This window comes from Sycon ciliatum, chromosome 4 (assembly GCF_964019385.1).
Source record: "Sycon ciliatum chromosome 4, ocSycCili1.1, whole genome shotgun sequence".
In the NCBI taxonomy this organism is placed as follows: domain Eukaryota; kingdom Metazoa; phylum Porifera; class Calcarea; order Leucosolenida; family Sycettidae; genus Sycon; species Sycon ciliatum.
Genome location: NC_088646.1, coordinates 39,596,426 through 39,623,733, shown reverse-complemented (window position 1 = coordinate 39,623,733; position 27,308 = coordinate 39,596,426). Strand labels below are relative to the sequence as shown.

The 27,308-nt window shown below is 47.0% G+C and overlaps 2 protein-coding genes across 2 annotated transcripts; one reads left to right on the top strand and one right to left on the bottom strand.

Annotated features, from left to right (window-relative positions):
• The first annotated feature begins 223 nt into the window (after positions 1 to 223).
• On the top strand, positions 224 to 7,243 carry LOC135816118 (uncharacterized). The gene is made up of 6 exons (XM_065329494.1): positions 224 to 807; positions 3,113 to 3,189; positions 3,543 to 4,122; positions 5,408 to 5,601; positions 5,896 to 5,948; positions 6,126 to 7,243. Exons 1-6 carry the CDS (start codon positions 550 to 552, stop codon positions 6,362 to 6,364), a joined length of 1,401 nt encoding a protein of 466 aa, XP_065185566.1. The 5' UTR covers positions 224 to 549; the 3' UTR covers positions 6,365 to 7,243.
• Positions 7,213 to 27,176, bottom strand: LOC135816116 (probable ATP-dependent RNA helicase DDX56). The gene is made up of 27 exons (XM_065329488.1): positions 27,037 to 27,176; positions 26,901 to 26,942; positions 25,006 to 25,082; positions 24,123 to 24,165; positions 23,254 to 23,346; positions 22,692 to 22,765; positions 22,182 to 22,254; positions 21,480 to 21,574; positions 20,766 to 20,817; positions 20,375 to 20,413; positions 20,035 to 20,099; positions 19,803 to 19,853; positions 19,337 to 19,390; positions 18,091 to 18,162; positions 17,791 to 17,867; positions 17,345 to 17,378; positions 16,895 to 16,944; positions 16,145 to 16,211; positions 15,869 to 15,969; positions 15,274 to 15,359; positions 14,825 to 14,855; positions 12,636 to 12,694; positions 11,961 to 12,066; positions 10,417 to 10,526; positions 8,997 to 9,056; positions 7,602 to 7,655; positions 7,213 to 7,449 (listed from the first exon to the last, which is right to left on the bottom strand). The coding sequence occupies exons 1-27, from the start codon at positions 27,085 to 27,087 to the stop codon at positions 7,441 to 7,443; spliced, it is 1,725 nt and encodes a 574-aa protein (XP_065185560.1). The 5' UTR covers positions 27,088 to 27,176; the 3' UTR covers positions 7,213 to 7,440.
• Positions 27,177 to 27,308: the final 132 nt, after the last annotated feature.

Sequence of the window (27,308 nt, the reverse complement as noted above, 5' to 3'; positions counted from 1 at the left end):
TTGGGGTGAAAATTATTTCGCAGCACTGCGAATGACAACTCGAACCAGGGAGTAGTACGATATTTGTACTACTCACTGACTCGAACTACCGATTTCCGATATCGCGACTCGCGCGCGAGCGTCGAGCGTACGAGACCGTCTCCCGAAACATCGTCTGCTCGCGCTGCTGTCAGCTGAATATGGAGATGTGATTCTTCCGATCATGTACGATATGTGTACGTAACGTTTTTGTCGATAGTCACATTGCGCAGCGTACCCGTTGTAGTTGCACACCGTACAACACGTTCGAAAGTTCATGACCCCGTGCCCTTGTTTAGATACAGACACAGCTAGACATGCAGCATTGTGAAGTACGAAGTGTAGAGAAAACCAAAGAACCATTTTGTAGCTGCATGCTGTACGACGAAGATAATTGCTTGGCTGGAGCTTCGGACACACCGCGCCGCACGCGAAAACATTCGGCTTCGAGTTCGAAGAAGGTCCGACTCCGTTCCGACCTGATTTCGGAAGTGTGCGGGGCGCGTGATAACGCCGAACCTCTTTCGCCGAATGTTCGACGTGATTGCGAATTCGATGGAAGGCCTGTCGGCACTGAATGAAGGCATGGTTGGGGAAATAGTTCCACTACCTTCGGGCTTTGCTTCTGCCACAGTTCCAACCACGAAGCCGATGACCACTGTCAACTCGTCAGCACCAAACCACTCAGATAATTGTGTAGCTGAGGCAGCTGGCGATGATTCGAATGTTCGGCACTCAGTTGGAGAAGCGTGTGGCATTGTTGACAAGGATTCACTCCAAAGCTTGTCTGTAAGTTGTACAGTTTCAGAATGATGTACTAGTATGTTCTATACTCTGTGAAAGGAACAACAGTTACTACGGCTTTGGTCTACCGATGGCAGGATCTAGGAGTGTGGCGATGACAGTGGTAGGACTACGGAAGGCGTATAGGGGGTGGGGTGCTGTGGAGGCCGAATGAGGGGAAGGGAGTGCTCTTGCGGGAGGTGCTAATGCGCTGGATGGTTGGGGAATCCAACCATTCTCCGTTTTTATTGAGCGAGGTGAAACGGGAACAGGTATGTCCGCTAAAACTGGTTGTCTCCTGGGCCAAATACATGTAATAACACTGGGCGAGCAGTGTAAGTCGCCACCTGTGCATTTGTCTTATAATTGTAGTGAGCATCACCCAATGAAACGTTAGTTTTTCATCAATCCACCGGCTTCAGGAGTGAGTTTTTCATCAATCCACCTTCAGGAGTGAGGACACGAATGGCACCCTTGTGAAAGGATAATCTTCATCCATTAGGGAGGTTTAAAATAATACTATTTTTTTATTTCATGCAACTCCGGGCCGGTGGCGGTCAATGACCAAATAAAGTTGGGAAGGACAGCATGTTTCAAAGCCACCTCTGTCGACAGGAACAAGACAAAAAAGGAGGGGGGGGGGGGGGGTTCCAGCACAGAAAATTCTTCAGCTCCTTGCCCAGTTGAAGCTGAGCAGATGCCTGATCAACGACAAAGAGAAACCAACAAACAATGCTTTACGGCTGTTCGTCCATCATATGGGCAAGCATGCAGTAAGAGTGCACACTTTTGAAAGCACTAAGTCCGAGTGCGAATCCTTTTGCAATCTAGGATAGGATTGGCGGTTGTAAACTCAAGCGGTTACGACAGGAAGACATAGGCTGTGTTTACATGAGAAATTTCAACCCGGGTCGAGTTCAGCCCGGGTTGAAAGTCTGTACGATAGACAAAAGAGGTGAGCGTTTACATGAAGACAGTTGACCCGGGTCAAATACTGATATGCCGCCAAAAGTCCACTTCTAGAGTCCTGTATGGTCACGTGAATCCGTTCGCGCGAAATTTGCATGTGCAGTCCTGTTCAAACCTGGCGCGAGATACGCACAGAAGTACGTTTGTACGATTTTCTTGACCCGGGTTGGTTTCAACCCTCCCCTTGGGGGGAGGGTTGAAATCAACCCGGGGCGAAATTTCAACCCGGGTCAAGCGCAATGCGTCATGTAAACGCGCCATTCACTTTGTGCACATGGCGGGTTGAAATCTGACCCGGGTCGAACTCAACCCGGGTTGAAACGCTTCATGTAAACACAGCCATAGATGCTGGGCTGAGCCAGGATGGGCATTACATGCCCAACTTGAGGACTGACCATTCAAAGGGATTACTTGACAGTTGACACGTGACAGATGCACTTCATCCTTTTCCAACTAACTTCTTGTGACTGCAGAAAGTGTAGCATTTGCTAGAGTGGTGATGATGATCTCCACATCCCTCGCGTGTACCGGATGTGCTAACATCCGCTACACATACAGTGACGTAGAAGCTGCGACAAACTTGGCCATTTCAAATGTGTGGGCCAAGTGCGGAGTGGTGGAGTGTTTCAAAAGTACAAACATTGTATATTCTCAATCTGCGGACGGAACTGTTTCAGTAGACTTGATATGCGGGCCGTGCTGTTTCGTCCTTTCTAGCCTCGTCAGCACGGCGCTGCGCCCAGACATTATTATGTCGATCCCGGTGGCAATGAAAAATCCAAAATTGAAATAATGATTTCAGGATCGCAATCACTGCGCCCGTCGCCGCCTGTGAGCTGATGCGTCTGCAAATGATCACCATGTACCAGTCATCGTTTTCCATAGCGAGAAATTTGAACTACAATGGCCAAATTTGACACGTATGTACTTTTTCCTCGTTTGGGGGTGCATTCCATTTTTGGGAGAACATTTCATCTGTGGGACTAGTTTCAGAATACTTCCATTTATGGATTCCAGGAATGTCGTCTATGTACAGATCCGGATCCTGCTTTTGATCTGAGTAGCTCCCATATCCTCAATGCTTGTTTACACAAGGGAGCACTATACTGGAACCCAGTAAGGGTGTTGTGTCTTTTTGGCTGTTTGCTTCTTGTCTAGTCTCCGACTAAGGGGCCACAGAGGCGTTCCTTTTTGATCTACAGTACAGGTTTCGGTAGGATTTACTTGTAATTCTTACCTCTGGCGTTTTGCAAGCTACCACTAGTCTGCCGTGTAGCTTATACAGTACATCGCTTAATCCCTGTGTCCTTATGTGCAACCCTCCTGCCTCCTGTCTTTGCAGGATGCCTGCTCTAATTCTAACGGCAACCAAGGATGGGGGTTGCTCTGCGGGTCACCGGCAACGCACTCCGACAGACAGTAAGTTTTTATTGTTCAACGTCTCCCTGCATGCTCGTGCGCTGAAGTGTTTCTATAAATAAGACCACCAGTATCTTGATTTCTACATTGTTGTCAGCTGCATGCTAGTGATCACCTATAATGGTTTGTTTTCTTCGTCGATGCCATCTTCATTTGGTCCGTCCATGCATAGTAGCAGTAGTAGTTTCTTCTTTTGACCAGACGCTGTGCTATGTCTGCAAGCGTCCTATGGTCTTGTTTGGTCGAAAGAAGTAACAGTACTATTTGCAAGTCTGAGGGACTGAAAAAGGACTACAATGTTGTTTTCCTACTTCCGCTGTGTGTGTGTGTGTGTGTGTGTGTGTGTGTCTTAGGCAAGGTAATGACTGTTCTGGCATGGCTGGAGCAGAGAATGGCGGCATGATGAAGCAGATGACAGTGAACAATGTGCATCCCATTGAACCAGCTGCCAAACGTCCAGCCACCGACGTCATCCAGTTGAACTTGGGCATGATGAACGGTCCCTCGCTACCAGATTGGCCAACAAGTGGATCATATGTTAGTAACTCTAGTGTGTCTAGTGGTACAACATCACAAGCGGCCATGTCACCAGTTGGGACCGTGGACAGTGCTCCCCCCATTCCTGTCTGGCCGCCAATCTTAACCGTCTCCTGTCAGGATTTGGACGGAGAACTGTACTTGGACAAACTGTACGGTGTAGACAATAGGCTGGATCCGCGTGTGCAGTCTTTACTCTGGGAGACCATGTGGATGACTCCACGCGAGTTTGAGGTTCAGTCTGGTCGCGGCAAGCACAAAAACTGGAAGTACAGCGTTCGCTTCAATGGCCGGCCAGTGCGAGAGGTCTTGTCGGACATAGAAAAGGCTTTTCGACTTGGCTATTCTCGTAACGTTGTCTTCAGCGGCTCGGAGCCTCCTGTGGTCAGTTCAGCAGTAAGTCCTAGAGATTCATGTATATTAAAAGTTCATGGCGCCTTCCCTTTAGGAACATTTTCTCCCACCTTTTGTATCAGTCCTTGTAGCATTCAGATTGCTTGTGCGCCATGTTGCATCTGGTGTTATGTGGTGAAGTGTACATTGTACACATGCTGCATAAAAGCCTGCACTTTTGTTTAGCCCATTAATTCAAGAAGTATTGATACTCCATCACATTGTAGGTCCGTTCACAAATTATTGTTTCACTGGCATGAGGATGAGAGAGCTGTTTGTATTTTCACCTTTTTCATACAGTAGAGTCATGCACCGAAAAACGTTGAGCCGAAGAACGTCCAGCCTGAAATGCTAAGAACGCCACAGCCTAAAGTTAAGAACGGCGGTGTTGGTTTTCCGGCAGCTTTTGGGATACATATGATCCACATATGATTGTTTCCAAGAACGTGCTTTAAGAACGCAGCCGGATTGCTGAAAAATAGGAACGCCCCAGGCTAACCCCTTGGACAGAACGTCTTGGACGCGCGACTCTACTGTAGTAAACCGCCATGCCCACCCAATAGCACTTTCGTGTCATGTGTGTGTGTGTGCTAACCCCTTGGACAGAACGTCTTGGGCGCGCGACTCTACTGTAGTCTGTCCCCGGGGAAAATTGCGGAAAAAAATCGCAAAAAACGCGGGAAAAAACGCGGCATAATATGGCATAATTTGCGGTGAATTTGCGGTAAATATGCGGTGAATAATATTGATGTGCGGCAATTTCAGTGAGTATGTAGTGAAATCAATCAAGTACAAGTCTCTGGTGTAAGCACTCGTCATAATTTGAGTAAAAAGCCGCCACGATGAGATGTTGCTGACCGAAAAGTGCACTGTGTGTACGTGTAGTGGAACAAAAAAGTTCAAAAAACGCGGGAAAATCGCGGAAAACGCGGTCTTTTAAAAATCGCAAAAAACGCGGAAAAAAACGCGGCCGCGGAATCGCAATTTTCCCCGGGGACAGTGTAGTAAACAGCCATGCCCACCCAATAGCACTTTCGTGTCGTGTGTGTGTGTGTGTGTGTGTGTGTGTGCGTGTGCGTGCGTGTGGTCAGAAAAAGCCACTTCAATCAGCTGTGTGGTGGATACCAGGCTAAAATTAGTGGCGATCAATTCATCAGCCTTGCAAGCTGTTGAATGGTGTAATCCCAGCACAAGTTGCTATGTCTAACATAGCTGTTCGCTATCATCGCTTCTGCGATGGGCAGGTCTGAGGTGTGTGTGTGCGTGTGTTTGTGTTATTGCCTTGCAGGTTGCATGGCCCGCTAACACTCCAACCCAGCAGCATAACATGATGAATATGCAGAGTGACCATCGGATGCAAGCGCCTCCACCAACACATCAAATGATGCAGGCCGGTGGTGGTCAACAAGACAGCAGCACAATAGTTCACGTAGCAGCTCCTGTTCTACCCCCAGTTGGCCCACTTATCAACCACTTCTCAAGGTGAGACGCATGAACCGACAACATGTAGAAGCATTGTGCTGGTGCAATGATGGATTGCAGTACGTGAAGAGTAGTCCAATTATACCATACATGATTTATGTGCATATGAATGTATGTGCACACAAGTGTATGTGTGTGTGTGTGTGTGTGTGTGTGTGTGTGTGTGCACGCGCGTGCGCCTATGTACAGTAGTTTGTCCCATCCAATACTTGAAGTTGAAGCTGTACAGTAGCAATGTGTATGGCTATGTGCATCCATGTTCTGAGACTCTTCCCCTTTTCATGTGTCATACAGAGCGGACGGAAATCAAGGCACCGCAGCAGTTGCCAAACCAGTGGGCCCAGGGGGTAAGCATAGTCAAAGCTTCGCTGACATACATTAGAAAGTGCGGTTGTGCAAGCACTGTTTGCTTGCTAAGCAGTGCAAGACTGGTTTGCTCAATGACAGCCAAAGTGTGCTGTAATGTATAGGCTGCTTCACTTATGTTGGTGCCGCTGCTGTTGTTACTGTAATTTTCACTGCAGGTCTCGAGCATCATTTCGTGGAGGCACTGATGATGACAATGCGCAATTCAATGGAGGATTCTGTCCGTTTGGTGGTCAGGCAAGTTATGGCTGATGCGGAGGCTGAACGCCATAGATTGCGGATGGAAAATGAAACACTGCGCCAACGCCTGTCTGAGCTTGATCACGACTTGCAGTTGCAGCGCACCCATGTAACGAAAGTGAAAAGTTTGCTAACGAGTATGTCCTGTAATAAGTGATGTGACTACCACTCTGCACGTGCATGTGCGTCCACTAATATGTGTGTCCATCTGTATGCGTGGACGTCTTTTGTTCCTGATGTACATGTATGTCCACTTGCTTTGTACGCCAGTGACTGTACGTGTGCACGCGTGTGTCCAAGAATTTTATACTGTCGTCGAAACGGAAAAGTCGGTGTGTGCATGTAACTAGGTTGTACACATGTTTGAATTGTCTTCGTCCTTTCTTCTCCGTCATACATATACCATGGTAATACTCGATCTAGTCCATCTCTGTTTGTCTACACCATCTCTCTTTATCTACACCATCACCCTGGCAGTTGGGGTATGTGCAGTGCTTCCTGAACCATTAACCTTTACCTTTTACTATTCCAAGTATTGATAACTTATCCTCGTGCCATTTTTCATTGGAACCAAAGCCTCTTGCTGCCTCCATAAATCTACGTGCCTGTGTGTCTGTACGCATGCACATCTGTGGGTCTCTCTCTCTCTCTCTCTCTCTCTCTCTCTCTCTCTCTCTCTCTCTCTCTCTCTCTCTCTCTCTCTCTCTCTCTCTCTCTCTCTCTCTCTCTCTCTCTCTCTCTCTCTCTCTCACACAAACACTTTCTCTTTTCCAATAATTGTCCATATAATTTCTTGTGAATGTGGCATTTTCTGCACATACTTCGCCTATAAACCGGATCCCTGTTGTTTATTCGCTTTGGACCACTTCTGCTTTCACGTTTGCTTCACAGTTACATTAATCCATGACATTGTTAGCACAACTTGTTTTCAGCCTCTGCTATGCTATGCTCATGCTCATCTCAGCTTCTCTTCCACATGAAAACTTCAAAATCTCACAATGACACTGAATATGGATACCGGTATAATGAAAGTTATCTTTTCGGTGGCAATCTGTGTATGAGGAGGGTGATTTCATAATCAGTCTTATTATGGTTACAAATATTTTAAGATATGAGAAGGTTATATGATGCCGGTGTTTGCTTGCAATCACTGTTCACTGGATGACCTTGCTGAAGATAGAGCACAACGCTTTGTTGTTGCTGGATGTATCGCCGCACTCTTCGTACAGCTACCTAGCCTTTCTGCACACAGCACACACCAAAAGCAAAAGAGACATCAAAGCAGTCACCTCATGTTGGACTTGAACGGAATATACATGCACGTCGATGCACACAAGATTCGTCTCGACAGTTCTAATAGACAAGCACAGGCAGACAAAGTATACCCTACTTACTCTCTTGGCCTTCGGCCGACCCTTATCTTTGCTAAAGAACGCATTGTTCCGCCGCTGTAAACGAACACACATACACGCACAAGGTACAAGAAGAAACTCTGGTTTAAGGTACTTATAATACATGCATGCAGCTTTTCTATGGACCCTGCATACAGACAGCACACATTGACATGCTCCAGAGCGAGAGGGCAGGGAGCCCATAAAAAAATAGTAAGGGTGCGTTGTTAAATCCTCTTGGAAAAGTTGGAGACTCTCCGAAAAGTTCGAGAGCTGTTTTTATATTCTCTCCGACTTTTAGGAGGCTCTCCAAAGCTCTCCAAGCTTCACAGGTGGTTGAAACTTGGAGATTCCCACGGTGTGGGATCAGCGCATGCGAACTACGGCTAAAAGCCACGTGTTGATCATGAGTGTACGCATTTCCCTTTTCGAATACGCACATGTTCATACTACATTCATAACTCAAGATCGCGGCCCCTTTGGCGCTTCATATTGCTTTACATGTGCAAAATATCTCCGAATTCTTCGAGACCCGCTCTTGAGTTATCTCGACTTCTCTTTTCTTCATCTCCTAAAAGCTAGAGAATATAAGAATGCACCCTAATATTATAATCATCATATTGGAGAAATCACAATAGACACGGCAATTTGCGTGCTCGCTCACAATCGAGACCTTATGGTCAGTTTCAACAAGAGAACATGTGCTCATGGCCTCCGCTTTGCTAGCAGTGTTCATGAACATCTCTACAGGCTGTCCCTGGGGAATCGTGATTCCATAGATGTGATTTTTCTGAGATTTTGACAATTGAATCGAGATCCGCGATTTCTGCAAAGTTCCTGAAGTGTGCGTGCATCACATTGATCGAGTTCTTGCCACGCCAGAGTCCGTACATAAGCATAGCATGCACCATACACTGAACTGGCCAGTGCGATCTGCTCAAGTGCACTGAACTGAAGAGTAGTACCCGGCGTACAGTGTGTACATTGAACTTTGAATCATGCCTTGCTAACTTTGAATTATCAGCGGGGTTCCCACACATTTTCTTTGTAAGCGGATTTCGTGGGACTTCTAATAAACCGGACACACCCAGTTCATTGCTATGTGGGAATCTTATTGATTGAAGTCGGTCCTGCAAGAAACTTCTAATCAAGTGGCATGTGTGAGTACAGCCATATTCAAATTATCAGATTACACCTGTAGTTTGGAGTACATGTGTTACAAGACACTGCAGGTACGTTAGGTGAAATTCGACCCAGAGTGCAACGTTGGCGCCCTGGACCAGTTCCGATTACATCCCTGTGTTCACGTACAATCATGTGTATGTCCAGCAGCATTCGCACCACTTGCAGGGTGTCAAGAGATGTACAAGTCCAGACGCTACATATGTACTAACTTACCTTATCTGCGCCGTAGCCTTTCTCTGCTTTGTAGCTACGGAGGGGATCTCTTTTCCGCTTCTACAACACACAACACAACACACCATGTACCATGTATACGCCCGTCGCAAGAGAAGCACGCAAATCTACAAATGCACTGGGTGTGCACCCACAGATTTTCTCTTATAGCAACGATAGCGAACAAGATCTGAATGAGATAGATCAAGACTTGCACCAGATAACTGTCTAATCCACACAACTGGCGAAGCCATGCATATGCACACACACAGACACTCACACAGACAGAAAGGCAGACATGCAGACATGCATACATACATACATACAGATACACCCACACCCACACACACACACACACACACACACACACACACACACACACACACACACACACACACACACACACACACACACACCTGTCCTGTCCTGTAGAGTCACTGCCGCAAAAGGGTCACGTGATCCCATCACTGGGAAACTTGAGAAGAGAGAGAGAGAGGACACGACGCTCGATGGCGCTCCAGGTGCACGGGTAGTCGCATCCGCTTGCCGCATATGCACACGTGCTGGAAGGCTGAGCGCTCCTCTGCTGTTGGTCTATGCGCCACCCTTGAACAGCGATGCCTTCCCCGTCCCCGGACACCGCGAAAGCAGCGACCACACCTGTCACAATGCGCGGCACAACATCCCTCCGCCGGTGCCGACGCTCCGGTAGTTCCAGGTGGCACTGCGGCATCCACCGTTGAGGCACACACATGCCGGACCAAGCCACCGCGGCTTCTCAGCCACCGCCCACACCGCCCGCACTGACTGGCGCCCCGCTGCTCAGACACAGGCCGCGCACGCTCCTCCAGACACTTATGCCGAGCCATGTCTCCTTTCCGTGCAAAATCCCGTCCGCATACCGTACATACCACTCGGGGCGGAGGCTCAGGCACATTGTCAGGCTCTACCACACACACACACACACACACACACACACACACACACACACACACACACACACACACACACACACACACACACACACACACACACACACACACACACACACACACACACACACACACACACACACACACACACACACACACACACACACACACACACACACACACACACACACACACACACACACACACACACACACACACACACACACACACACACACACACACACACACACACACACACACACACACACACACACACACACACACACACACACACACACACACACACACACACACACACACACACACACACACACACACACACACACACACACACACACACACACACACACACACACACACACACACACACACACACACACACACAAACACACACATGCACGCATACACACACACACGGACAAACGTACACACACACGGACATACATACACTGAACAAGAAGTGCACTTACATTGACCGCCGAGCCTTTCTTGAACGGATCGCCACGCTTGACCGGTTTCCGCTGTTGCTTTGCACCGTGTGGGTGACTGCTTCTGAAGGTCTTCTCTAGAGCCTTGGGAACTACACACACACGTCCAGACAAACAAGAATAAATCAAACACACTTCACTTTCAAAAAAAGTCTTTCACTTTACACAGAAACGTGCCTAGGAAATACAAATAAATGAATAAATCTGTCAGTGTACATTAGTTGCAAGGCAATTCCAACCCTAGATTTCACGTACGCCAACTCTAACCCCAAATTTCCTGCATGTGAACATGTACATTGCGTAAGCACAAACACATGAGAACAAGAGTACAGCATGTAGCACCAAGAGTACACAGCTCTGATCTCTGAGCTAGCTAGCTATGGGTGCTCCGTGCGGCGTGCTGCTTTCAATACGCAGCAAAATGACGTTCAAGCCGCCTGGATTGGCGTTTTCCTACTACGGTTTAGAGTCTCCTGGGGGTTTTTCTTTTCCTTTTTTCACGTGGACAATCAACCATCACATGTAGCAGAGTTCAATAGAGACAGAAGCGGAAAGGTTAGCACTACATTGCTGCCCTGTACGCCAACTGTTCTATTAGGCCAAAACAAAAAATAGGCTTGTTTCCGGTCGGCAACCCCTCAAAACGGAGACTCGGTCGGCCGGAATGAAACTTTTTTTGGATACTTTTTTTGGTTCCTCAATCGTTGTGGTATTGATGGACAAGAGCACCTACACATGTACATTGTACATATATCATGGCAAGGATCAATGTCAGAGTTGACTGACTCACTGTTCTTGTACAGCATGTGGTGTATTCCTGTTTTCGTGTATCCTGAGAAATCAAGCAAACAGTTCGAGTCTTTCCAGCTCCGTTATTCTAGCTCGTATTGACCCCGGAGGTTTTCGAGCCGACAGCTGAGAATCTCTGCTACCTTGTAGGTGTTTTGATTGTGGAATTCGGTTGAGATTTGACTGAGTTATGACTCGTTGAGTGCACTTGCACACATGGCATTGCCACCGTTTGTACACATTTGGGACCAAAAAAAGTTTCAGAATTTGGGAAAAAGTGGCCCGGTCGGCCGACCGGAAACAAGGTCATTATTTGTTTGGGCCTTATTAAATTATGATTAATATTAGAGTCTACAGGCACAACCATTTCATGCGTACTGCAGCAAATTCAACGGCAATGCCTCGATGTGACATATCACACGCAAAAGCCATCTGAAGTCGCCGGAGAAGTACGCACTTAGAAGCTGAAAAGCGTAGCATATCAACAATGACATGACAGTCCAGCTTATTCGCCGGTGTGTGGCTCAGGCGATAGAGGGGGCAGCATGCTGTGCCAGGCCTCGTGACGTGCAGAGTTGCATACTCTTGGGGATACAGAGTCTTGATGGAAACTGTACGACATGCGCTGTGCATGTCTTCCTGTTGTTTCACTTCTTCCCACACCGAACAGGATATGCATGATGAGTGAAAAGCAAGCACAGACTATAATGGTGATGAGAGTGATTCAAGAGACTCACCTAAATACGACGGTACGTTTTTCAGATGTGCCGGTGCTGGCACTGGATGCAGCACTTTGTCATGGCGCAAGATCTGCAGGTCGCGTGGATTGTCTTCAAAGTAGGACTGTAGTGGGAGAACAACAAAGCCATGTATTGCTATGGTTACAGCAAAGCCCTGCATCACTATGCTTCGAACAAGCCATGCATTGCTATGGTTACAGCAAAGCAATGCATCACTACGCTTAGAACAAGCCATGTGTCACCATGGTTATGAATGAGACAGTATAACAAGTTAAAAGTTGCAATCCAGGGACGAACCTCCACTAGTATAAACTTTACAAGTACAGAAGAAGTGCTGTTCTCTCCAGGCTAAGTTCTTCCCCAATACGCAAAGACCTCGGAAATGATACTTGCATCGGGGGAGGGGGAGGGGGCACTCATGGGGCTTGTTGTGCTGTCGGTGCTAGAAAGATCCCGACAAATCACTCGGGGTTGATGAATCAGTAACTGATGATTTGTTGGAACTTTTGGCACCAGTTATACTTATGGCAGCTTGAAATTACACAGGAATGGACTCGGATGGAGAACCAAGGTTTAATTTATAGAAAAGAGAAAGGACCAAGACTTTCTCTTTTCTATGAAATTACACAATAAGTAATTTTGCGAACTTTTGCATTGTAACATCATACTGACCTTGAGTTTCTCCGAGTTAAGCAATTCTGCACGGATTTCTTTTAGTCGAGCTTCCTTTACTGCAAGCAGTACAGATGATTAAAAATAGAAGCACAGTGGCAACACCAGGTGAATTACACTCAGCGGCAAGCACACCACAAGGTGGACAAAGTCAACGGCATGTCAAGTGGATGTTTCGTGACTGTATATAGAAACACCACCCCATCCAGAGTGAATACCTCTCGGCAAACGCACCGAACGCAATGCATCAGTGGCAATGCTGGGTCTTGGTGGCATTGTACCAGCAGTAACAGCATCAATGTCAAAGCCCTGTAGCAACATTCTTATTTGCAATACCATAGATGACACTCAGTACCCAGCCAGCATCCACCCAGTACACTTTCAGTACCCAGAAAGACAGCACCCACCCACACGGTGCCCATGACTGCCATGCAGTCATCAGCACTGCATCTTAAAACTGCCCTTCAGCCTTCAGGCTTCAACACACGTCAATTCCCTTCTAGGTCCGACAGCGGACAAGAGTGATGAAAAGTCTCTATCTGCGACACGGCCAACGCACAACCACGGTCAGTGCAGAGCACTCCAGACATGTACATGTAGCTGACCATGCCTACACCATCTACTGTAAGACATGTAGTACCGTATTATCTCTAATATAAGCACAGTCTCCAATAATAGCACGTCTCCAATAATAGAACACCTTGGGGCGGCATTCAAAAAATAAAGTGCTCAGTCTCCATTATAAGCACACTGTGTAAATTCATTATCTGTACCAGCGGAAAAACCCTGAAATGTGTGTGTCTGACATGAATTTGGCATGGCAACATGCCTCTGAAATGAGGTTGAAATAATAATGGAACAGTCTCCAATAAAGGAACGTCTCCATTAATAGCACGGGGCGGAGGTACATTGAAAAAATAAAGGACCGTGCTTATAATAGAGATAATACGGTATTATAACGAGTCGCAAATTTAACGATTGTCCAAAATCCATTGGTTAACGAAAAGGTATGTTAGCGATCTGGCAGTCTTCAGTCATATCCACACCTAACACATATGAGGCCTTACAGCCTAAACAGAACTTATTATAACGAAGAAATGTAACTCGTTAAAATGGTGGTTTAGCGTGTGCGCTAAGCCCTGTTAACGAACGTGGAACATCTACCACTCATACTTAGTCTGATGATCATGCATCTGATTATGATGTCATTGCTATACATGCGCATGCGCAGCGCGCGCCACTCTCCCACGCATGCATTCCAAATCTTGCTTTAGAGAGAGAGAGAAGGAGAAAAGAGAGACTCCTTTGTCACTTTTGCTTTCTGACGACTTGACTGTTCACTGGTTTGTCCGTCAGTGTCAATTTCCCCTTCCCTCCCAACCCCATTCGACTGGGGATCACTATCTCTCCGTCACTGTCACCATAATTTCCTCAATAACAGTGTCAGTACAACTCTTGTCCATATACTTATATCGGGTGAGGGCAGTCTATCTCCGCAGCTGGCTCATTTCAATCACTACCGGTCGCAGCTCCTGCCCACGGCAGGCCGACCGTCTCTCGTTCACACTCTGTGTGCTCCAGGTCACAGCTCCTGCGCAGAGCAGGCCGACCTGTCTGTCTCTCTCTCACACACACTATGTGTGCACCGGGTCACAGCTCCTGCGCAGAGCAGGCCGACCTGTCTTTCTCATGCACGCCAGCTGCTCCGCCCAATATCCCTGATATGCCAACCAGAAAACAATGTGTTCTGAGCCGGGTGCATGCCTGTATGTGGAGAGTGCGTTAACGTTAGATTTACTTCCTCGTTAGATTTACACGTCTTACAGTATGCCGTGTATATCAATTAACCAGCAAGCACAAGCGGAGTACTCCACCAAAGGAAGGTGTTCAGCACAAGCCTTCCTCTCCGCCGCTGTATAACGGTGGAAAACCCCTGATGAAATTGGACGCATACTGAATGTTTAAAAATATTCACTGGCTCGAGGGAAAGATGCAAACGGGAAAAGTCTGCAGAAAAAACTCGACTGTCACCACCAGGACTCAAACCAGGCACCTTCCCTTGAGGCCAGCGATGCTCTAACCACTTAGCTATGGTGTAGCTGTCATCCCAGCAGAGACCGTTCAATATTCTCTTCAGACTTCGTACATGTAACTTCGTTAGTCAATTTTTTCTTCAGTGAATTACTTACTTGCTATTTTGGTGACACTCCTCAATGCATCCTGCAACAGAGCAGAGTATCATTCATGCAGCAGCAGAAACAAACAATGGTGAAATAATGGAAGTTTCCATGGGAGGACACCTGTATTTAGAGTTGAATGACATTTGGGGATCAACTTGGAATGCCTGTGAGGCGGCGCATGCCATGAGCAGGGGGGGATGGTGGGGCTCAGTGATAACTGGTCGAACACTCACATCAACAACTAGGTACACTCACATCATCTCACACACCATGTACACACCACTACACACACAGCGGACATCGGATAGAACCACCAGGCACATAACGACAGATTGAGTTTGAAACCGACTAATTTCCGTTGCCTAAGTCTCGTAGCAAATCCGATCATGTAACGCTAGAAGACCAGCAGCAGCAGCAGCAGCAAGGAGAACAAGTAGTCAGATAAAACACCATCTCACATTTGCCCGATAACGGAAGCCCTCAATTTCAGACATCTTGAACGCGTACGGCTTCACAAACGGCTCTGCGTCCTCCGCAACACATCCTGCAAAATGTGCAAAAAGTACCAGACAAGGACAGCACGAAAAAGGTTTACACAGAAAGCCAAAGACACCAAGTCATTAAACCTAATAACTGAACGAACGAACAAATTGCAGAGAACAGCAGAATAGGCAACAAGTACCGTATTTTCCGCTGTGCTACATGCACTTCAAAATGCATAAAATGCTGGATAGTACGAATCGACCAGCGCTCCCGCCCTCCATGCATTATAATGCACGCATGGTGTCATTCGACTACTTGTCACGTTGTGCAATCCATCATTGCACTACCACGAAGCTTCGACATGTTGTCAATTCAGAGTGAAGGGCAAACTACAATTGTAGGAAACTTTTCCTTGAACGTCAACAAAAGTAAGAATTTTTTTTTGGGGGGGGGGGGGGGTCGGCTTAGACCCCAGTGCGGCATTCCTAGATTCCTAGACTCATTAGAATGATAAAGTGAAGGAAGTCAACCAAAGCCGAGAGGAGGGGGGGGGGGGGGGACTACACATACCTGCTGCTACTTGGAGCTTCTTCTCAGCTTTACGTAGCCGGAAGGTTTCCGATGGAGAGACGAGGGACAGAGCATTGCCTGCCTCCATGCCACGCGCCGTTCTACAGTGTCGCAACACAACACACACAGCAAACCCATGCAGTGAAAGCTCCACTACCACCTTGCACAGATCCTACCAGCAGGCAGCCTGTGGCAGGGAAATTGCAAAATATCGATGCAAGGCAAGGAAGAGTTTCACACAAGCTACTAAACAAGGCACAGTATACTAACACATACCTTCCAACACGATGGACGTAGGAATCAGCAGTTAGCGGAAAGTCAAAGTTGACAACAGCTTCAACACCTGAAGTGGAAAAGAACAGACATCAAGGCCAAGAGGAGAGTGGTCCCACAAAGACAAAAATAGCGGAGGGATGATGTGCTGCTGCCCGACCCCCCCCCCCCCCCCTCTCTCTCTCTCCTTTGTTGAAGGATATTAGTCATTCACAGCACGAGTACATAATACCCCCAGCCGGGGGATTTCCAACATTGACTTATTTGTACATTGCTAATCGCATTGCTAAAAAAAAGGAAGAGTCCGAAACAAACAAAATGATAATGCCTACGGGTTGCAAACCTATTTGTTTCAGCACGAGATGCGTGAGGGTTGAAAAGTCGGGGTGGATGGAAAGCGCCTCAGTTGGGATTTGAAAGCGGGGCGACAGAAGGTGCGTAGTTCAACACTCTAATACGTGTTATCACATAACAAACTCACGTGTACTCCTGTGAGTGTGGATAAGTGCACGTTTTCCACAACTGTACAAACGCCATTACCCTCAAGGATCAAGGCGCAGGTGCAGATCCCGAGGCAGTGGGTGTAAGTTGATCAAACCCACACGTTATTACAAGGCCGAGGCTGCTGATGATATTGATAACAACACATCATGTACCGCAGTACTCGAGGTCATTCTACTGTGTGGGGGCATTTTACTTTTTAATGGTCACAAGGTGACGTGCAATGCATTGCAACAATACATTATCACATACCATGGAAGTCAATGCCACGAGCAACGCCAAATTCCTTGTCACCACGAGCTCTAGACAACAGCAATAAAACAACATAATTATAATTACAACAAGAACAAGAACAGCAGAAACAGCAGCAGCAACCCGTGAGAATTAAGATGTGAAACAAGAGCTGCAGCAGAAACAATCCTAGGACAGCAAAGTACCAGACATGAGCAAAATATTGCTTCCAAGTAGGGTGTGACACGAACTGTGAAAGAAATTTACAAACAGGATCATGCATTGGAGCCCAGTAGCCTTCGGTGCTGCCAGTGTCCGCCAGTCTGGGCTTTCACTGGCTGCACCTGACCGGTACTTGGCTGGAGCTGACCCATTTCTCCCTCCTCTTCTCCGGCGTAGGTTGTTTTCCCTTTTGAGTGTTTGTGTTGAGGCATCCTACTGAGTAAGGGTCATATCAATAGTGATACTCACCTCTTTTTCTTGCTTTTCCCGGGCTTATCTGCAGCTGAACACATCAAGCACAACCAACACACGCATGCACACATGTATGCACGCACACACACACACGCACACACACACACGCGCACACGCACACACACACACACACACACACGCACACCACACATACATACACAGCAGAGACACACAAACACACATGAACTAGCGCAAAGCACAAAGCAAAGATAAACGAACATAACTGTTGGAAAAAGGATGAAGGCACAGCAATGGGTGCAATGTAGGGAAAGTATGCAGGCTGTCAATAGCAGATATTAGTTCACAAAGCACGCCAACATGTGTGATGCCGCTAACAACATCTATTCACGGTATAAATGGTAAAGTCTACAGCAATGATGTCCAAGTTTAACAGGCACTACTAGTTCCACAGACTATAGGTCTCCAGTGCTGCCTGCACTTACCTGAATCTGGTGTGCTCTCATCACTAGCTATCAGAATGTCGTAAATGCCACGGTTGAACTGTTCCACCACGTGCTGCCTACACAGAAGATGATACACACGACATTGCAGACAAGACACGGGCAAAGTTAGACGCAGCTTTTAACACAGGACATGCTGCGCATATACCACAATCACTCGTGCAACACCCCCCCCCCCCCCCATGGAAAAATGTGTGCATAACTCGGTGCAATCGGGGCTTTGCACATGTATAAAAAAAGAGAGCATCATTCGACCCAAACGATCCTTTGTCCAGTGCTTACCTGGAGTTCTGGGGCAGCTCTGAGTTCAGGACACAGGTCTTGATGCCAAATTGCTCCAGGAACAGCTTTAGTCTGTCGACAGGAAACAAGAAATCCCATACCGGGAGAAAAACATGGGTTAGTGTCACTCAGCGACAGCAATACTGTGTACAGTGTACATGGGCATAGACAATGAAAGGTGGGGAGAGCGGAAGCAAAAGATGGCCACGTAGAGAATGGATGCTGCTGGAACAGCTGCAGTGCGATACGAGTACATAATAATAATACAGGTCGCATGTCTCCCAAATAATGGGTTCCACGCATCTGTCAACTGTTTCATCATGAAATAGATTGCAGCAGGAAGAATAGCATACGAAAACACCATATACAGGTTCTAGCACATGACAAGTACACGCCATTTTGTTTTTTTACACCGATGTACATTTGTCAATGAAGGAGTCCACTACCCACACTGCATATCCAACCAAATCCTGTATGAAAAATCAAAACAGCAACCAATCAGCAGGTTGTGCAAGAGAAGACATCTCCTATGGTTCGGCCATGTTGTTCGGGAAGGTCCGGGCACGGCTTCCTATGGCGCGCTAACCATGGCCATCGACACGTCAAAGATCAAGCGTCCACGAGGACGACCAAGGCTTCGGTGGATTGATGTGGTGAAATCCGACATCTCCCCTCTCAGACACACGCTCGAGGATTGCCTCAACACTGCACGGGACAAAAATCTATGGCTGGACTTCTACGAGTACACTATGGGTGTGCATTATGACGTGACATGCGTACGAGTCAGTACTGTACAGATACATGATATCTGAAAAAGACATACCGGTACATGCACTACATGCACTATAGTCCACAGGCATGGTACACAAGTACAGAGAAACCTGTCCAAGACGACCGCTCAAGGGACCTTCAAAACGTGGTCTCTGTTACCAGGTGGTCTCCTTATCCAGGGTCAATTGACTGGAAACAGCATCCCTTGGTCCTGGTTGCAGTGGTCTTCTAGGACAGGTGGTCGCCTTATCCGAGTGGTCGCCTTGACAGGTTCTACTGTACATGTATACAGCTTCTATTCGATATCTACAGCACACACAGCACACATGCACCTACCTATTGGTTCACAGCATGCAACAAGGTGGAGGACCACCGTGTTCGGAAACAGTGACCTTTCTCCACCTTGTTACATGCTGTCAACCAACAACATGTTTCTCAACAAAACTAGGTTTATCTAATACCACGCTGCACCTACCTGTAGCTTCTGTCAATACCGTTGACAAAGATTAGTGACTTGCCAAGCAGTAACCTGCACAGCAAGGAGAGCAACGAGCACCAGGCGTGTACATCAACATACCAGAAATCAACAGCAACTACTTGGCAAGAAACACTTGACACGTGACATGTCACACAAATTCATCATGCCGGTACAACTCTGCTATCCGCCATATCCTTTGCCAAATTCCCATCAGGGAAGATACAAAGGAGGGGCTGAGAGCAGATGACACACTGGAGGCAACCTTCTGCACGAAGAGCTTACCCTAACGCAAATACGCATACGCAATTTCAATTTATTTGTGTGGGATGATATGGTCCGTTTGTCTCCCAGAATGTCCAGAAGAGATGCATACAGTCCAGAGCAACACTAGTGCTGCACCACCAGCACCAACAGCACAGGCAGCACTGGCAACACCACATCCACCACCCAAGACATGACGTACCTCAGCTTGAGCAAAGTATACATGATCAGAAACTTGTCATCGTCCAGACAACTGCAGGCCACAAGGACAAACAAAACAAGCACTATCAACACGGATGAGAATGCAGTACAAGTATGCGTACTAGGTAACAAGGGGACACGATGCCCAGCGCACAGACACTTGAAGGAAAGACAACGACAGCAAGTAATACACCAAGCGAAGATCAAACGAACATAGCATGCCATGCACTGACCTGATGTGAAACTGGCTAAGCTGTGAGCGGTCGGGCAGCGCGCTTTCTTCAATTCCTACTACAACCTAGAAAGAACATTGTACACCATATCAAACACAAACCTACATGAGTACTCAAGAATTGGCAAAAAGCACCACAAGAGATAGAACATTGAAAGTAACTTACTTGACACAAACTACACGTACGTGACACACAAGTATAAGTTGAAAGATTGGTAAAAGTAGGTTAGAGCTGCTGCTGCTATTGTAGCCTCTACCAGCAGATGCTGATGAAATATTCTGCAACAAGTAACGACATGCTAGTACACAAACCCGGTGTCGAGCCGTGACAACACACTTACTGGGTTATGTAATACAATCTCCTTCAGCTTCTCAACATCCTGTGACATATTAACGGTTACAACACATAGGCAAAACAAAATAAACTCCTTTTAATGAAGGAATTGCAGACATTCATTGTCAACCGTTGACAAGAAGACTCCTGGTTATTGCAAAGGCTTGAAAGCACAAGTGAGCAAGAGGTAAAGGGGGTCATAAGCATCAAGCAACAGACGTGTCGTTGACTGCACAAGTCAGAAAAGAACCTGGTAACTTAGCTTCACTGCACTGCAGTGGATAGTATCAGGGTCTGCACTGGCCTACTTGAAAAGGTTATGAACCAAGATGAGAGTGAATGTGCAAAGTTGCGTGACACATACACACACGCGCGCACACACAGTGCAGTTGCCTTACCTTTGACAGCGTTGCTGAGACCAGGAATGACTGACAAATGTTAGGTAGGTACCTAAATAGGGCAAACAGCACAAGTCAAGACAAGCAATCTAGCCATGGCAAGTCACAGGTAGACAGTCATGGTAGCTGATATCATAGAACAATACACTCACACAAAATCATAGACATTGTCCACTCACATCACACATGTGTTCTATTCACGATTCACGGCGTTCGTGACCCAGCCAGTTAGACTGACTGACTTTTCTGCATCTGATCGAACACCACCAAACCCAAGGATCAAGGCGCAGATGCAGCACCAGACCAGTGTGTGTGTGTGTGTGTGTGTGGTGTGAAAGTATACCCGAACTCTTGTTGGCCGCTAGCCTGCGGAGCGTGCTGCGTACCGTATTCAACGACATACCCCATTTCTGTCGGCCCCTCATATGAGGGGACATGTGACCGTTTTACGGCAATGTTCAGGACAGGACAGGACAGTGGTGTGTGTGTGTGTGGGGGGGGGGGGGGGGGGGGGGGGGGGAGGGTAGCACTTAAAAAAATTAGATCAGAGAGACCGCAACGTAATCAAAGGCCGAGAATGCCAGTCACTGCAGCCAAAACAGTCATAAAAAAACGACTACAGTGACTGTTTGACTGAATACGAATCCTCCCTCGTGCTGTACCGGTGTTAACTCAATACTTGCATGCACTACTATCTCAATACTGTTCACTTACTCGATGACATTACGCACGTCCTCCTCAAAGCCAAACGAAAACACCAAGTCTGCTTCGTCAATGACCAGGAAGCTGAGGTGCTGCAGGTCAATCAACTGCACAGCACACGGGGAACAAAACGGAAGAGAACGGAACGGAGATGAACAGCAAGCTTACTCGCACACACAGCTCTTGTGATCATAAGTCTAGGTAAGCGCACACTTGAAGATACAGAAATAATAGTCAGGTACCGTATTATCCGGAGCATAAGCCGCACTTTGAACACAAAAAATTCACCCCAAAAAGTCGGGGCGGCTTATACTACGATGATCAAAGTAACGGTGATAAACAGGGTAGATGTCTGTATTTTGTGACAAAAATGTTTTATTTTTTTATTTTTACTAGAGCCACGTAAACCCGTCATGTGTGAGCCATGAATAAGGGGAGTGGTGGCGTGGTCTGGAATGCTCTGCCGACCTTGGGTCTCGGCTTCATCACAACCAGGCGCGCATGTGGGGGTGGTTTATACTCCGGTGCAGCTTATACATGTACTCTGGAAGATATGGTAAGTAACGCTCGCCAAGGAACCACAACTAAGCAGATCAAGAAAAACGATTCAGAGTTTTACAAGAGAAGCAGCAAAGCCAGCACTCCCCTATTTCACATACACCCAGCAACGCTTGAGGGCATAATGAAAACACCAGCCCGCCAGCCAGCACTTACCTTAGATTTGAGACAAGACAGCATACGGCCAGGTGTACCAATCACGATGTCTGGCTGCTCCAACAGAATGGTCCTGTCAAACAACAACGGCGCCGACGACGACGACAACAACGACAACAACAACAACAACAAGAGGTCAACAATCACAATTCACTTACTTCTTTTTGAAGTACACAGGCAAGAATAAGGTCACCCGGTGTGACATCAAAGATAGGGCTGCAATGAATGCTCGAATATTTGAATGAACTTCGAATGGGCCCGTAATGAACGAATATTTTCGCGTGGGAATGTTCCGAAAACTATAGAACACTAGTAGCTATTCGAAAACATGTACGCGCACGCGCAAGCGAGCGATATGTACGGGAATTTTCAAATTTCGGGTTTTTCTGTCGCGGTCGTGACTAGGCACGTGACTTCTTTTTTACCCCAGGAGAATCTGTAAGTACGCAATGCAATACAATACATGTACCAGCTAGCAACCAGCAGCACATTAAACTCTGCCCTGCTCACCTCTGTGTTGTTGACGTGGAATGTGACGAGACATCGGCCACACGGACATCGCGTGTACAGCTAGACGATAAATCCTGTCGCACAGCGGAAAATAGCACAGCGGTACAGTAGTAACACAATCACAATCACACCCACTACTCATACAGTCATACTGTGTTTTCTGATGATCGCTTAGTGCGTGAAACTCGGAGTAAAAACACTTTCTCTGTCCTCCTATAGTTTTTACAGTCATACAGTCATACTCCTGCCCATCGCTTCAGCGATGATAGCGAGCAAGCTATGTGAGACATAGAGCCCCCCCCCCAACACACACACAACTACCAATGTTGAAGCAGACTGAGCATGAGCCTTGCTATTCCCACCTGTGACAATGACTGCCTATACAGAAGTACACCTGTGACAATGACTGCCTATACAGAAGTACTTCCTCAGTGGGGGCATAACTCATAAGCATCCGACCCCAGAGTGCCACGTGTACCAGAAATAGATATTCCGCCTCAACAAACACACTAAATATACTCCAAAACGCAGTCTCCCCAGCAAGATCTAGTTTTCTTGTTACCTTGATATTGGTAAGGGCTTGCACAGCCAGCTCCTTGGTCGGCACCAGTATGAGAGCCCGTACATGAGCTGCTTGACTGGACGCCGTCTGGTCCTGGGGAACACATTTGTAGGAACATCGGTGATCAGCGTGGCCATAGCAAACACCATGCCCAGACAGTTACAAAGCAATGCAATAAGTTTAGCAAAATACTGCAAAGCAGACAGGTAATTTTTACCTAAAATATAACGAGACCTAAAATTCAACCATGTCATGCCACACAGTGTGCAAAATGCATTTTCGGATGTGGAAAATTGGTTTACCGAAATTTTCGAGCTACAAAACCGTTGATTTTGGTAAATACCAAAAATATTACACCACCAAAGCAAAACGACCAACGTGATAAGCAGAACTGCAAGTTTCCGAAGCTCCGATGATAAGCCTGATGTTCATTTTTCTAAGAATTTGCACACGCCACGCAGCCATGTGCACTTTACTCAGTCTCAACACACACACACTCAATAGCCGTGTCGTCGCTATGAAAATGATGGGCCAGGCCCAGTAAATTGGTGAAGAGGAGTTTCTTATGCAGCGGAGATATTGGTGCGTATGTGTTGAGATTGAGTAATGTGATACAGTAATGTACGTTTTTTTACAAAAAGCAATGCTAGATTGACAAGCAGAGGCACAACAGCAAGTACAGTCATGCTACATGTGGTACAGTCGCTTCAGAGTGTTCCGTCGTCCTGGTGACCTCAAGCGGCATGCGCCATACTGCAGATTTCGAGTTTAGAGCCTCAGCGTGAGGAAGCCATCGCTATCATTGCTACGGCACTGGGCGTTCAAGGTTCAAGGTACAGTCTGCTACACAACAACAGCACCCACTGTACCTTCTTCGACTGCAGCACTTTCTCCAGAACAGGCAGAGCATAGCTGGAGAGCGGCAGAAACACAAAACATAACATCCAAACAATGCAGTTACGCTTTCGCATTGCTCGACACTGCTGTGAAGACCAGCCCAACCTGAAAGCAGCAACCAGCCACATCAGCAGCAAGACAGGTTTTCAACTTCTACCATCGCAATCTCAACAGGAATAGTGTGGTGAACCTGCAGAATTGTAATCTATGAGTCTCTAAAAACAATTGTCCAGAAGAAATACACGGTACATTGTACATGTGGGCTAAGTGCACAGGGGCATGGCATCTACAGAGATGGTGGCAGACTACAGCACAGGGAATAACGCATGTTTCGATTGCCTATCTGGAAGTCTTACACCAGCTATACAGTACACGACCACAGACGTGATCACGACCTGCTAACCTGTAACGGGCTTCAGATCAGCGGTGTCACACACAAGTGTATGCAATGGGCTGCCCGGGAGGGAATCCCACAACGGTTCACGTTCCACTCACCCACTCACCCGTATCATCATCTAGCAGTACAGGCTAAAGGCTACAACTGCACTGGACAACAGTATTGTGATGACTAGGGATAGAGCATGTAAGAACTGCACTGGACAACAGTATTGTGATGACTAGGGATAGAGCACTGGACAACAGTATTGTGATGACTAGGGATAGAGCACTGGACAACAGTATTGTGATGACTAGGGATAGAGCACTGGACAACAGTATTGTGATGACTAGGGATAGAGCACTGGACAACAGTATTGTGATGACTAGGGATAGAGCACTGGACAACAGTATTGTGATGACTAGGGATAGAGCATGTAAGAAGACATACAGTACTGGACTACCGGTACATGTACTTACGCAGCTGTCTTTCCAGAGCCTGTCCGTGCTTTCACCAACACATCCTTGCCTTCCAGAGCTAGTGGAATAGCTTTAGCCTTCAAGCAGAGAGAATACACAACAACAACAACACTGCATGAGTGAAAAGTCCCCGGTGAACTCAAGAACTAGTCCGGAGTGTGTGTGTGTGTGTGTGTGTGTGTGTGTGTGTGTGTGTGTGTGTGTGTGTGTGTGTGTGTGTGTGTGTGTGCATGTGTGTGTGTGTGCATGTGTGTGTGTGTGTGCATGTGTGTGTGCATGTGTGTGTGTGTGTGTGTGTGTGTGTGTGTGTGTGTGTGTGAGAGAGAGAGAGAGAGAGAGAGAGAGAGAGAGAGAGAGAGAGAGAGAGAGAGAGAGAGAGAGAGAGAGAGAGAGAGAGAGAGAGAGAGAGAGAGAGAGAGAGAGATGTGAGAGACTGTGTGTGTGTGTGTGTGTCTTGGTCTTGTCAAGGTTCCCTGTTGCCCCTTCCCAGGGTAGCGGAACATCCACCATCATACACTGGCCTAAACTGAAGCGGTGTCCATATCGGCTACAGAAGCCAGGGTCCTAGCCAAACATACCAGGCAGATACTACATCCTATAAAAGTCTTCTTTGCCCTTTGTCTTGGTCACTATCAACCGATTTGCCGGAGCATAGTGCGCACTTAAGATGCGCTATTTCAGGCCCAAAATCGCTGGCGCGCACTATGCTCCGAATATGAGAATGCATGCACTTTGAAAAGTAGTGCAATGTACATGTACAAACTGTTGCCAAGTTCTCCACCTCTAGTCCCTGACCCCGCACAAATCATATCCATACACTTGTGGTGTCTTCTGCCTGCTACACTGCAAATGCAAGATGGGTTTGAGATCCCATAGGTAGTACGTGCCTTTACAAATGTACATGTACACATTTTAATTACTTTTATGATACTTTTGTCAATGAGCGCACTATGTATAATACTGTCTTTGTATAAATGTAACCCATAATGCTCTCAAATCTAGGCTGCACATTATACTCCGGATATAACTTGAATTGCCAAGCGTTGGTCAAAAAGGGGGTGCGCATTATGCTTAGGTGCACGCTATACTCTGGCAAATACGGTGCTTGTAAACTCCATGTGGTGTGGACTAGGTGTACGTGTGGGGGTCCATTCACATACTAGTAGTAGCCTTGTCACTTAGGCGTATGGGGGGGGGGGGGGGGGGGGTTCCATTCACATAGCCTTGTCACTTAGGCTACCTGGTGCAAGTCTTGATCTATTTCATTCAGATCCTGTCCGCTACTGCTGCTATTCCTATTGGAGAGAAGTCATTTGGTGTACAGCCAGTGCACATGCGGACTGGCATGATTCTCTGCAACAGGCATACATGGTACAGTGTGTGTGTGTGTGTGTGTGTGTGTGTGTGTGTGTGTGTGTGTGTGTGTGTGTGTGTGTGTGTGTGTGTGCGTGTGTGTGTGTGTGTCCACATGGAACAGGTGGGTTCACCCCTTGAAAAAGAACACTCATGAGCCAGTAGCAGCAACACCAATACTTCTTCAGCTTGATCAACTGTTGAATGACAGCAGTGCTTCTGGGAAGATCAGTGGCAGAGCTTTGCTTTCGACCATGGCACATGAATCACACTCAATACTTCAACGTGATTTGACCCCATGATACCTAGGTGTACATGTATTTCTCATCATGCACTAGCCTCGACTGCACAGTGCACTGCCATTTGTTTCCACAATCTCCGTAGACCGTATGCACGTGCAGTTGAACGTGTACAGGTACGTACTGGAAATACCACCACTTCCAAAAAATGCAGTTTGGGCCACAACTGGAAAGTGATGTATCGTGCATAACACCTCTCTGAAGGATCTGATCACGAAAATAACTTATACGACGTAATCTCACCTGAACATCAGTAAGAGCAGACCATCCTAGTCGTCCAACAGCCTAACAAGAACAAAAACAATAGCACAATTCCAGAGATGTCTAGTCAAAATCTCTAAATAAATACTGCGGACAGAATTGACTGTTACGCTCGTACTTTCAACAAACGGTCGTCAAGGCCAAGGTCTTCAAACTTTGCCACCGCCATAGCCACATTGCACGCTGGTGAAAAACTTCCTTCAAGGGGTCAAGGATGATCCTGGATGCAAGTAAGTTGAAAATTGAAACTATTTTCTCAATATCTCAACTCAATGAAAATCATGTCAGTAAAAAAAATCGTATTCCACGCGCTCATGACGTGTGCGATCGGCGATCGCGATATCGATGACGGACGATTACGTAATCACGTCGATATGAGCTACACAATGA

Coding starts and splice junctions, on each gene's coding strand:
- LOC135816116 (XM_065329488.1), bottom strand. CDS start 27,087: ATGGCGGTGGCAAAGTTTGAAGACCTTGGCCTTGACGACCGTTTGTTG. Junction 25,083..26,900: donor CTGCTCTTACTGATGTTCAG/GTGAGATTACGT, acceptor CTCTGCTTGAAG/GCTAAAGCTATTCCACTAGC. Junction 16,945..17,344: donor GGGAAAAGCAAGAAAAAGAG/GTGAGTATCACT, acceptor GCTGTTGTCTAG/AGCTCGTGGTGACAAGGAAT.
- LOC135816118 (XM_065329494.1), top strand. CDS start 550: ATGTTCGACGTGATTGCGAATTCGATGGAAGGCCTGTCGGCACTGAAT. Junction 4,123..5,407: donor CTCCTGTGGTCAGTTCAGCA/GTAAGTCCTAGA, acceptor ATTGCCTTGCAG/GTTGCATGGCCCGCTAACAC. Junction 5,949..6,125: donor CAAACCAGTGGGCCCAGGGG/GTAAGCATAGTC, acceptor TTTTCACTGCAG/GTCTCGAGCATCATTTCGTG.